This window comes from Convolutriloba macropyga, chromosome 7 (genome assembly GCF_964194025.1).
Source record: "Convolutriloba macropyga chromosome 7, txConMacr16.3, whole genome shotgun sequence".
NCBI classification, from domain to species: Eukaryota; Metazoa; Xenacoelomorpha; order Acoela; family Convolutidae; genus Convolutriloba; species Convolutriloba macropyga.
Genome location: NC_134474.1, coordinates 17,838,259 through 17,851,694, shown reverse-complemented (window position 1 = coordinate 17,851,694; position 13,436 = coordinate 17,838,259). Strand labels below are relative to the sequence as shown.

General features: G+C 36.3%; 1 protein-coding gene across 6 annotated transcripts in view; it reads left to right on the top strand.

Moving 5' to 3' along the window:
* Positions 1-13,224, top strand: part of LOC142342658 (uncharacterized) — a 102,791-nt gene extending 89,567 nt beyond the window's left edge. For 5 of the 6 annotated variants that reach the window (XM_075394113.1, XM_075394112.1, XM_075394117.1 and 2 more), the window contains exons 10-14: positions 2,063-3,122; positions 3,966-4,267; positions 6,910-7,008; positions 11,131-12,398; positions 12,755-13,224. In XM_075394113.1, coding sequence (XP_075250228.1) covers positions 2,063-3,122; positions 3,966-4,267; positions 6,910-7,008; positions 11,131-12,398; positions 12,755-12,770 — 2,745 coding nt within the window. In that variant the 3' untranslated portion in view covers positions 12,771-13,224. The remainder of the gene's footprint in view (positions 1-2,062; positions 3,123-3,965; positions 4,268-6,909; positions 7,009-11,130; positions 12,399-12,754) is intronic. The other variant, XM_075394118.1, reaches the window with a different exon arrangement.
* Positions 13,225-13,436: the final 212 nt, after the last annotated feature.

Below are 13,436 nucleotides of genomic sequence, written 5' to 3'. Positions count from 1 at the left end.
AGCATTTTTCAATTTTCAAAACATTTCTCTACTTTTCTTTTTCTTACCACGTAATCAGGTCTTACCTTGATTACAGGTCAAATGTCCTTTTCATGGCGGCGTAAAAGAAATGATCCATTGTTTTCAGTTCCTAGATAACGTTTTTCTTGCTTTGAATTCATCTGTTTTCAAAATACATCTAGATTTTTTTAAATTTTTGTAGCAGAATCACTTAAGGTCCGTAACGAATTTACTACTAGCTTTCGATACAGTCCTAATAAAAAATAATTATTGAGGTCACTTGATTGCTAACGGTTTTTTTAATGTGAAACAATTTGATTTCAAAAATGTCAATGTAATTTTTTTGCCAAGTTTAATTGTTTTTTGTTGCATTATCAATTGTTCTTAATTGTATTTCTATGGAAGCATATATTAAATGGTTGTTTTCAGTTGCTAGCAAATGGTTTCATTACTGTGAATTCATGTTTTTTGTTTTTGATACCCTCTTACTTTGTCTCATTTAAGACAGGTCATATAAGCTGTCTGGCAAAAAATAACAACTCATCTGCTTATAGGTTTTAGCTTGTGACTAATGTTTTTTTAACTTTGACAAAATGTTTTCAAAAAATATCAGCGAAGGTAAGAGCTTTGACCATACATGTAGCTTTTCGCTATGTTGTCCCTTCACCTCAATAACAACGTGTCTCATTGATTATACCTAAATCACTTCTTAAAAATATTTTCTTTGGCAGCGTTTAACAGCAAAATGAATAAATACAATCAGATAAAAACAAAAACTAAATTCTAAAACCGTTAACATGAATTTCTCGGACATCTATCATGCAAGCCCCAAACCTTTGAAGTTTTATTTAGCTTAGCAAGAAGAAGAGGGAAGATTGTTGAAAGCAGTTCATGAGCAGAGACATTAAAAAGAAATGACTAAAGTTTATGGAAAAGTGAAAATAGTGTTAATTTTATAATGAAGAAATACTTAAATAAAAATCTTAGCCAAAGTGAAAAAACAGCTCTACTAAATTACTAACTGAAGGAAAATTCGGGTGACTAAAATGCTCAGACACAAACTTGATGAAAAATGTACAAAAAAACTGGAGAAAAAAAAAAGATTTTTAAAATGCAAAAATTTTTTCGAATATTTTGTTTTTTTAGAAACCTAAATACAACAAATGGAACAAATAAGGGTTATTAAGTCTCTATAATGAAATCGGACACACAAACATTATAGAATTGCCAAAAAATTTTTAACAAATACACAAACCTACAAAATTAGTTCTCTACCAGCTCAACAGACATTATGAAGCTCAGCAAGTATATTGTTTCTTCAATGATGCGGTTCTGTCAGTAATTGTTCAATGCATTTTTGTGCAAAATGGGACAAAAATAGCTGAAATGATTCGACGCCAAATTATCTGAGTTTTGGCTAAATTAGCAAAACATTGGTCCAAAATGATAAAACATGGTCGTCCAAAGCAGTTTTATAACTATGATTAAGCGATAAAAATAGAAATATTTACTTATTAGCTCTTAATTTCAACATATTTTTGCAGAACAATAAGTGTAAATGAGCCAAAATTCATCTAAATTTAACAAAATTAGCGTGAAAAGTGAAATGTTCACAGAAGATTTAAATCTCGATAGCTCCTCGAAAAAGACGAAATTCAAAAACCCTTTAACTAAAATACTCCACGCTTGCAGGAAAGTCTAGTGATATCACACAAGTACGGCCGAACGGACAAAACTGAACAAAAAAAACCAGTCGAGCATATGGTCCCTCCCCCCACTAAATGCGTCGGAACACTTCGAGCAGCTCATTCGCTCGTAAAAAAGGGTGAATTAAGAGGTAATAACAGGTCGAAACTTAGATCAATTAAATTTTTCCTCTATACCTGTCGAACAAGGGGATGTTAATGTGAACAAACAGGCAAAAACGAATGCCTGCAAACATTTAATGAGGTCAAACTTTGATCATCCTATTATTTCTTCGTTTCTCACAACTTAAAATGAAGCATATAGTCCAAAATACATTTAACAGTAAATGAAAAACTAAATAATTGCCAATGATTAGATAACTGGACGTCGCGAAGAATCCGACTCCAACAGCTACGGAATTGACGAGTTAGGAAAGAAACAACACGAATCAATTTCTGAATCCATTGCAACCAACCCCCAACAAATGAATCAAAGCAAGGTTACAAACGCCAGCAACACGTCATCCGCAAATTTACTGAGTTCCTCAGACCCAACTCAACAGCCAGAGCCAAAACTGATGCAAAAACACAACAGATCGCAAATGATGGAGCATCAGTACTCGAACCAAACGACTTATGATCTTGCCAGAGGGTCCCAGTTTCTTACTGGCGATCGACGATTGTTCCGGAACCAAACAGTTACTAATGTTCCTGTAAATCACCCCCCACTACAGCAGCAGCCACAGTTACAGACTCAACCATACTACGTCAGTCAAATTATGTCACCCAATCGCCAACATCAGATTGTCATTCAGGGTCAGTCCTATACTGCCGTTTACCCTCCTCAACAAGTGATCAACTTCGAAAATAGGGGACGTTCTTATACAACAGTTCCCTACGCCTCACGAGTAAAAGAACAGCCTACTGGTTTAGTTGTGCTGGAACGAGCAAAGAGCGTCGAGGCTTCCGACCGTCGAAGGTTCAGCCGAGGAGCATCCCAAGACGAATCGGGGACTCAAACTGAGCAGCAAAATCAATTCGAAGAGGCCCCGGAACCAAGACGCATCTCAAAAACACAGAGAAGTCGGTCAACTGTTTCACTTCCAGCGCATCCAGCAAAACTACATGAAACGTCATTCATTGAAAGTTCGCCGAAAACAGTTAACCTCTTAGATCACTCTTATAATGGCCCCAGTTCCCTAACTCACAGCATGTTGAGAGGGAGCCGAATGCAGCCAAGCGAATCGCGTGATTCATTGTTTTCAGTACCGCCACGACTTTCACAACAAGCTCCGCAATCGCCATTTGCCCAAAAGAGGTTCCAGGGTACTGAGACAAACCCACGGGCAACACCAATTTTCCTAGACGGCGGTAATATCTTTTCCACCAAGAGCGGAGGTGTTTACAGAATCAAACAGCCTGTGAATGATCTGCAAGGTAAGTGTGGAACCACAACTTAAAAAATGATATTATAACTGTAAATTCGAAAACAAATATTCATTCTCGCATTGCGTAAAGCTCAAATATTGGATTTTTTCCATTAATATGAAAACAGATTTCGCACTTAATAAGATCATTCCACTTCTGACACTCAAAATATCGATCTTTTAGCTACAGATTAATATGAGTTATTATAGCTGCGAAGCTATAAGCTGAGCGTAGCTATATTGCGGTCTCCTTGGTTTTTTTACAATTCAAATAATTTGAATTGTATTGGGGCGCTGTCTTTTTTTTAAGATCTGTGCACACTTTTTCATGATTTTTGAAGTCAAATTGGAATAGTAGTTTTGGTCACGCCGAAACAGGAAGTGGAGCGAAAAGGCGAGTGGTTTTGCGGCGTGAATTTTTTTCTAGCAAAAGTTTTTGCGTGATTAGATTTTGATCATACGGGACTTACCTCACTCAATAAAATGACTTTTGCACATTAAAACTGAAGTTTAATTTGAATTAAATTAAGGTCAAAGGAACTCTTTAAGTGTAATAAAGGTCCCTAATAAAAGGGTTTCTGCGCAATGAATTTTGACAAGCTTTATTAATTCATCGCGGAATGTTTTATACATTTAATAACTTACATTTGTATCTGTTTCCATCTCTATTATATGGCACGCAAGTCTATTCTTTCGCAGCTATTCCGGCAATCTGCCGGCTATGTTAATAAACGAGCGTGGGTCTTCTTTCATAACAAAACGTGCTTACAAATATGAGCAAATTGTTACCAATCGTCTTTCAAAGTAAACTGCAACCAATATTAGTAAAAAAAATATTGAAAACGAATTACAGGGAACGACCGGCGCAGCGCCACACGCCGTATGCTCGCCGCGACCCCCGCTCAGCACTACCAAGCTGGAGGCGGTACTACAGGATATGATCCTGGAACTGTGAGTGACGGCGGAATCACTGACACCGATGGCCCCGGTACAAAAAGTGACTCAGAGTTGGTCGCCATGACCAAGAGCCAAGCGAAGACCCCTCCAGTGCAAATTTATCAACCGGCTGCAACTCCTGGACCATACCAGGCAATTGCGGCTGTGCCCATCATGCAACAGCAGCAACTTCACATGATGACAACGCCACACAAACAGGTCTCCAATTTTATTCTGACTCCATTTTGTCCAATTAGCCCCCGAATTTGGTGATTTGGAAACATAAACCCTCGTTCCCTAACACAAGTAGCAGGTTATTACAATGAGGGTGAGTTAACGTGAACTGGCCAATTTTTTAGTGACGAATCTTCCTGTATGATATCAGAAAAGCAAATCTTCAAGCTATTTAATTAAATTTGAAGATAATCAAAGTAAACAATACTCTCCAAAAAGTCTAATACAGGAATGTAGATACCTTTTACCATACCTCCTATGGTCTTTTTCTGGACATTGAAAGTTTATTTTGTCGGGTCAAACGTCTGGAGTACAAAAATCACAGAACACAAGTTTAAATTGAAAAAAAAAACCTGCGAAATGTGAGTAAAATTGAATTTCGAATGGCACCAAACAAAATATTTGTGCATGATCTAACTATTTTTCTGACACTAGAGTCAAGAACAAGTGAGTCGGTAATATTTAATGCAGCAACTTGAATATAAAATTCTTACGGTCAAAAAGAAAAATAATTGTGCTTATTTGAACAAAAAGCTACCAGCCCTGCTCTCCTTTCTTGGCAACCATATCCAAGAACCATATATGGTACCATAGAGGCCATGAAAAAAGTTCCTGCATGATCTTGCAATGGTTGCCAAGAAAACTATTTATGGTATTTCAATGGTTCCCAAGAAATCCATGTACAAAACTCGTTTTTACCACAACCGGTAAAAACCGCTTGAAAACGTACCTGTTGACAATTGAGGAGGTATCCGGGTTTTCTGAATGATCCTGGCATGGTTGCCAAGAAAACCATTTATGGCATTTCAATGGTTGCCAAGAAATCCATGATGGGTTTTTCATGGTTCCCAAGAAAACCATGAACAAAACTCGTTTTTAGTGAGCCAGCTATGTTTATAAAAGGGTGTTAGACCTTGACTATGATTTTATGACGCCACCTCCAAAGTAGAAGAGCTCTTCTATTTTGGAGGTGGCGTCATAAAATCATAGTCAAGATCTAACACCCTTTTATAAACATAGCTGGCTCACTGCCAGAAATTAGCTGAGATTACTTCATAAACATGTATTCTCTCAAAATACAAATTAAAATCTTGAGACCTAAAAAACTAAGAAAGTTTCTATACAAATTATTGCGGTGTCTGTAGTTGGTTTAGGCAAATAAACTGTAAAGGTGCCCTAAAAATTCAAATTCGATCGGCAATTTCGAGAAGAAAAGTCATTTTGAGAGTGAGTTAAGTCACGTGTGATCAAAAAAACTGTTCAAGTGAATGAGCAAAAAATTCAATCCAAGTGACTGACGTGACGCATGAATGAATTAACAAAATCTGATTGGAAAAAAGCGTGTCGAAACAAAAATAGTATTGCAACAAACATATTGACGTTTGACGTCAAAATAAAAACACAGCAGTAAGACTGCGAAATCGACTCCATTTAACTACTCACTTTCACAGCGACTTACTTCAATAAAACATTCAGTTAGAAAAAGGTAGCAAATGAATGAAAAACCAAAATCTGACAAACTTTCTGATAAAAAGTAAATAAAACTGTCAAATGTGCCAATTTAAAAAATCACTGTCAACTTTCCGTGAGATATCCTTCATCTACAATCAATGACTAGCCGTATGATTGCCATAGTATTGACAGCAATACCAAAACACCACTTCTAAATAAGCAATAAATATGAGCAGTTAACCAAAAATGCACAAAGTCCAGAACCCATAAATATCAGAAATCACAAAAAATAGAAAAACAAAAACAGGACGAAAGTCAATTCCATAGTATTGACAGCAATACCAAAACACCACTTCTAAATAAGCAATAAATATGAGCAGTTAACCAAAAATGCACAAAGCCCAGAACCCATAAATATCAGAAATCACAAAAAATAGAAAAACAAAAACAGGACGAAAGTTGACTTAATTTGATTAATTGTTCTTCACATAAACATTATACTGATACCAAATAAAAAAACAGATTCACAAAATTGACGAAAATTACAAAAACGGCGTTTAAAAGGGCATCATGACAAAAACAGTTCAAAAATTTCATCTCAAAATCAAATAATACCCTCAAAATTGTCAAAACACTCCCCAACGTACAATAATGTGCTACTAATGTGCTAATAATGTTATTTGAAAAAAAATATTAAAGAATGCTTTCAAAATGCCGCACACGAACAAAATATTCTATTCGCTTAGCAAAAATGTTCTAAGGTTACGCCAGATCACCAAAACTCGCCATTTTTGTATCTCTCCCTTAAAGATATCGGTGGGCTTAACAATTATCATAACAGAAAAGTAGGAGTGGTATAAAGTTTCTAACCCCCCTTTCATTAGGTTTGGAACAATAGCAGAACAAATTGACTTTGTAATAATAGAAAATAATGAGTAAATTCAGCTTTTTTTAGTAACAAACAAACTTCAGTGGTCTTTTATTACATTCAAACAGTCATTAAGAAAGTAGAAAATTTATTAACCTGATGCATCCAGTCAACCGTGACTTTTAATTTCTGTTTTTCAGGCTGATTTAAAGATAGTAAAGTCCACTAAATAGTATATTTGTTTACAGAGCAGTAAACTGAGTGAGGAGATTTAATTCAAGCAAATTTTTATGAGAAATTGTTTTAGAAGAAAAAGAAAGGGCTTACAGGAGCTGGGCACGCATTCAAAAACAAACTGCACAAGTTCACAAAGGACTTAGAGGCACACCTACTACCCGAAATTGCGGTAAGTAATCATAGCCATTGACAAAGTTACCTTAAGCAATATTTGTTATTATTTCTGCGTTATCAAAGAGGAGCATTTTAAGACCATTTCGCATACGCCCTACCCCTCAACTATCAAACAAATATGGCGATAAGATAAACTATAACAATTCTGAGACACCCAAACTTATTAAAAATGTTTTATGATTTTTGTATAAAGAAAAACAGAACGACTGCCATTAAAATACAAGCATCAATAATGTTTTCATATCCTTTTATTGGGTTACCTATAGTCGGTTATTTAATTACAAGGGCTACTCTCGCCTCCCATAAACTCCAAAAACTATCAACTATAATAAACACTACTTGCACTAAGTCGCTCTTTCAAATGTCTGGATACTGTTCTCGCCGTAATAACCATTTGGTTGCTCAAATTCCCAATAACCCGCGGCTGCCAACTAAATCATCTATTTGCCTCAAATAAATTGTCACAGAAAATTACTTGTGGAAGAACTACTCCCCGTCGACTGTTGAATAATGCCTTTTTTGATAAACTCATCAGCTCAAATGTCACAGAGAGAGCCATATTACGTAAATAGACTTCAATTATAGTATCCCGCCACGTATATGGAACTCAGCAATTTTGACGGGCGATGGCCAAATTGGGCGAATAGAGGTTTAGTTAGCCGACAACCAAAAAATGTTACTTGAATCCGACTAAAATCCATTGTAATAGTTGGACGATTTAATGACATTTGACATTGACGAATCCGATTTGTCGACAAATCAGAATTAAGACGTCCAATAAATTTGTCATTTTTTTCGTGTCGGCTAAACTCCTCGTCGGTCATCATCCCTGCAACATTTTGAGGGAGGGGTAGCGGTAGACAGAGAAAGAGAGAGAAACGAGTCGAAACTAATTATAGACATGTCAACAGACTAAACAGAACAAGAGTTGACAGGGTCCAATCACCAATTCCCCTCGCCCTCCAACTCCATTGGGATTTAGCCCACTGTTACAACACATGAACAGACACACTCCACGTATGGTACCGTTGAATGAGAGGAACGAATAACTAAACGCATTCCTGATTATATTGTCCAATTTGAGGCTATGTTTGTTAAGAATGGCTAACATGCTTCACCTAATTTGAGAGGCATTTGGTAGAAGGGAGGGAATTTAGTTTATTGCTTTCAATGGCATTTAATGAAAACGGTAAACAGAGTCCATGAAATAGGAGTGCAATTTTCATGTTCTTGAATATTGAAAGAACTCTCAAAAATCTGCTTCTAATTTTTATGTTGTTTAAATTTCTATGTTTTATATTACATAGGAGACCACCGACACGCCTCAAAATTCGTGGAAACATTTCTTTAGGAGTTGTATCTCATTGGACCAGAAAATTTCTGTCTGAAAATAATATTGTAATAGTTTCCAGACATTGAGGTTTTTGATACTAGACTACTGATGTTTACAATTGCCAGTAGAGTCAACCATGGGTTAATAACTCATTACATAATGAATCGATATGTGAAATGATAGAGAGGTCAAATAATCGTGGTTAAATGATACGGGTAAAATAATAGGGGCCACGCCAAACAACTCATCGCCCTTGTCCTAAAAAAACAATTTGATATATTCAAAGTGGGTCATTCATGTCACCAGAATGATCCACTTTGAATATATCTAACTGTTTTTTAAGACAAGGGCGATGAATTGTTTCGTGTGACCCGTATTATTTTACTCGTGTCATGTAACCCCGATTCACGTTCAGTTAAATGAGAAATGCTACATTTGAGAAACAAACGAAAAACCACAAACCAAGATTCGTCTAAATTTTGAATTTTAAGAGGCAAATGTGATTTTCAAGGAAACAAACAACAATTTCACAAACATACATACAGAAAAAATGACTAGATGGGTTTGTATTCTCCAATAAAACGATTGTAATCAAATATATATGTAATAATAAAATACTAAAACTATCAGAATAGCTAGATACTAGTATGCTTTCCCTCCATTTTTCCAATGCAGAAAATTCTCATTTAAAAAAGTTAAAATAGTTGTCCCTGGCGAAGAAAACCTGAAAAAAGGTAGGTTTTGAAAACTTTTCAGTTTGTACAACCGCAACCTTTATTTTTTTTGGTTCAAAAAAATGTAGCATACGCCACATATTATACGTATGGCATAAAGTTCCACATTATTAAAACCATAGTTATATATGGCGCAGTGATTCTGAACAGCGCGTAATTTAGTAGATAATTTTAGGCCAAACTCTTATTACTGTTATTTCTTGTCAAATTACTATCCTCACACACTACGGCATAAAAAAAGAGTGCTAAGTTTCGCTTCATAATTACTGGCGCTTTTAATATTTATGTCAAAGGAAAGAAAAATGTCTTGAAATCGTTGATACCTTTAATGTCTTGAAATCGTTTATGGCCTAATATTGAAAAAAATAATTTTATTGGCTAATATTGAAAAAAAGTTTTATTTACAATCTAAAAGAAATTTAATATCTTGTATTTAATTGAAAATTAGAAAACTACATCAGCACTAAGATTTTGCAGAATCATAACTTCTTCGGAGTATTGCGAAGTGATACCCCTCAAAGTTAATTATTGAAAACCGCGAAAAACAAAGGAAAAGGAAATAACTCATTGCACAAACACAGCTCACTAGTGCACAGAAGATAGTGTTTCAAATACATCTCCGAAATATCTTTGGTTTCTACTTCTCAAGTTGCAGAATTAATGAGGTTTCTCAAGCCCTGTTGTCAAATTGATTAGTGTATTTTTTAAAAATATTATTTTTGTGATTAAACTTGTCCAGAAACTATTAGAATCGACTTTCATCACAGATAGACAATTAATTGATCTTAGACAAAGTTTGCAGCAATTAAATTGGACCTATTTATTTTTTAAAGCAATTTTTTGTACACCTGATCATTTTTTGTCTGACAAATAGGCTAGAAAAGGGAAAAACAGGCAAAACAAGAGAACATTAAGTTCCTGAGCAGTTTTCTAAGAGCATCCTCAGTGTTATTCACCGAAACTGACAACCAGAGACGCTTAGAGGCTACCGAGGCTCACCCTAGAGACTATGCAGCAAAAAAGACTTGTTTTGCCCGTGATAAGAGAGTCTCGTTGTATTTGGGGATTAAAGGAATATACTTTTTTAAAATTATCCAAAGAACGAAAAAAAGTTTGAGTGCTTATTAATAGCCGCCGTCAGCCTCTCAACGGGTATTATTTAGGCACTCACCTTTTTACAATTCCAAGAATTTGAACTGTTTTGGGGCGCCGTCTTTTTTAAGATCTGTTCACACATTTTCATGATTATTGAAGTCCAATTGGAGTAGTGATTTTGGTCACGCCGAAACAGGAAGTGGAGCGAAAAAGCGAGTGGTTTTGCGGCGTAAATTTTTTTCCTCTAATTTTAAAGTAGAGTGAGAAAACGTTGATTGAAGGAAAATTCGCTTTCTCGCTAGTGAGTATTTGTTCACATGCGCAATTTCATTTGAATTTTGACTGTTTTTTCAGTTTTTGGATAAGATTTTTTTAAATGGGTTTCCCAATAAATTCATAGTTCATTCTAGGCCTAGTTTTTTAAAACAAATTTCCCTTTCTCGCTGGTGGTTTTTTGTTCACATGCAACATTTTAACTTTCCGTTTTTTTTTTCAATTTTTGGTCTGATTTTGTTGGAAATGGTTTTCCCAATTCAATCAGTCGGTTCTAGATCTTGTATTTTGATTAGTCAATGAAAATTCTTTCAATTGTACGTCAGGAATTGTCCTGCTATGTTTTTTTATTCGCTTTACCTTTTGATCACGTTTTTCACCTTTAATTAGAAAACAACAAATTTGTAACAACACAAAAGATTCATCAACAAAAGATCCGATTTTTTCTCTACTTAAATTTGTCTTCTTTGTCGCCAGTTTTGGGCTATGATTAAGTATACCTTCTGCGCGTTCAAGTAAGATACCTAAAAGCACTAAAACCTAAGTCTGTCCACCATGTTGCTCCAACCCTAAGATTCAATTTAATATATTTTATATTTTTGTTGCTTCTTGGATATTCAAATCGTATTATTTCAGTACCAAAGTTAGTATCACAATAACAGAAAAAAAAACATTTTTCCAGGATGCTAATCGTGCTAACAGCGAGTTGCAACAACTGCAAATGGCAGCAGGAATTCCACAGCAACAGATTATTCAACAAGGATACGGACCTCCCCAAATTATCCAAACTACTCAGATGACTCCTATGCTAGCAGAATTCTACGATTCAAGACGACAAATTCAAGCTGCCAGTAACGCACAAATTCAGCAGCAGCAACAAATTATGTCATCCGGCAACGTTCCTCAAGTTGTGTCACAGATTACGTCATCGCAACCACAAATAGCGTCACAGCAAAATGCGGTTGGACAATTTGTCTACGCTCAACAGCCGGCGATGGTCGCTAATGCTAATATTCAACCAGTCATTAAAACACAGCAAGGTCAGTTAGTTTCAATACCATCACAAGTTATTATAGTCGACCAAGGTTCCCGAAGTACCGCTCAAAGTCCAGCCAGGACCACTGCACAACCTCAGCAACAACAAGTTATGGCGGCTTCGGGGACCTCCGCCAATCCAGTAATCCAGGCAACGTCAACTGGGAATATTCCCAACATTCAGCTACCAAACGGTGACCCCACGTGCTCGTCGCCCAATCAGATTCGATCACCTGCAGACTCAGTGCTGTCACCTTCTTCCTCGTTGTCAGGGAACAACAAGCTCGACGCCCAAATGTCTCCCAGGCACTCAGGTGGAAGTAGCATGGGATCTCTAGCTGCAGCTGCGGGTGCAAACACGTCGGCCGGAAGCAACCCCGGCAACCAAAGCATGGGCAGTAAGATTTGCGCAACACCTTGCTACTATCGGACAATGCCCGGCAACAAAATACAAGTTATTTACCCGGACAGCAACCGCATTTTTCAATACACTTACAGCCGAACGCTTCCCCCGCCCAATAAAAAGTCATCAACACAAATTATCCAGCAGGTACAGCCAGATGGAACTTTATCGGAAGAAAAACTCTATTTCTTTGATCCGATACAACTTACAGACGCTCAAAACGAGCAAGTTATTGCTCAGCAATTCACAGCCGATGATTCCAGTATACAAATAAAGCCGCAGCAGCAACCAGCTGGAATTCCCACTCATCAAAGATCAGTTAGTTTGGGTCGCAGCAAGAGCGATGGTTCTAATTTGGAACACCTGGGGAGGGAGAAAATGATGCGTGGACAAACTCCTCAAGGGGTGCATTTTGCATACCCCGATCAGTACCCCTACTCGAGAGACGTTGCAGAGGGAGGCTGGCTGAACAGAAAGAAGCACACGGTCAAGGGACTCGTTCGATTAACCAAGTAAGCTGTCTTCTTTCGCTATTTGTTCAATCACTTTGAATTCTGAACCACAGCAAGATTATGGCCATTCAAAATTGATACCTATTTGCAAAAAGGCATACATTTGTTCAAGCGGACTAACGAGAACAAAAATTTTATTCCGAAGGGAAAACGAAACATCTGACAATTTAAAATTTTCTGAAAATCTGCCAATTTTTGAAGTTCCATTAGGCTTGGAAGTGGCAATAATAATTCGAAAAAGCTCAAATATTTGATGCATAGAGTAGATGACCAATGTTTTCCAACGTTTGCCAACGTTTACGAAACACCCCAGGAATTAGATTCCAAAAATGTTACATTTTTTTTGTTCATTTCAGGGAACTTATCAAGTAACTCAACCTTCCTCTATCAGTTTTGTACCAACACAGTGCAATGCAAAACACATACACACACAACAAATGGATCTTCTATCACTAATTTAAAAACACTTCAAACAGTTATTCAGATTAAGAGCTTTTTATTTTCATAGGTAGAACATTGCATTTTATATTATGGATTGATTACAAATTATAATGTAAAGTTGTAAAATATAGCAGTACAATTGATTGGATTCCACATTACTCGCCCATATACAACCTCAACAGAAAGATTTTTTGTAAATTAAACAAGCATCAATTCGCCCATTTTGTACACACTGTTCCTCCGAAATCGCATAAATATTTCAACGATTAATATAATTGCTTTCAAAATTGACATCTTGTGCAGTAATGATACTTTAGCATGGATAGCGCAAACGCAGCTCCACAATTATACATTAATGCAATTATTAATTCAGTTTTCATAATTACGGTTCTTCAAATTTGACAGAGTCCAGAACAATTCAGTGTGCATAGATACATTCATCGCTCTGGAACACTATGGTCTGATATAATAGTCATCTACATTATTTATAGTACCAATTATATAAAAAAATGCAAAAATGTACCCACAGAAATAAAATCTTAAAAGCGCATTAACCAAAACCATAATTCCCGCTCAAAAACAACTAGCCACTTCTCC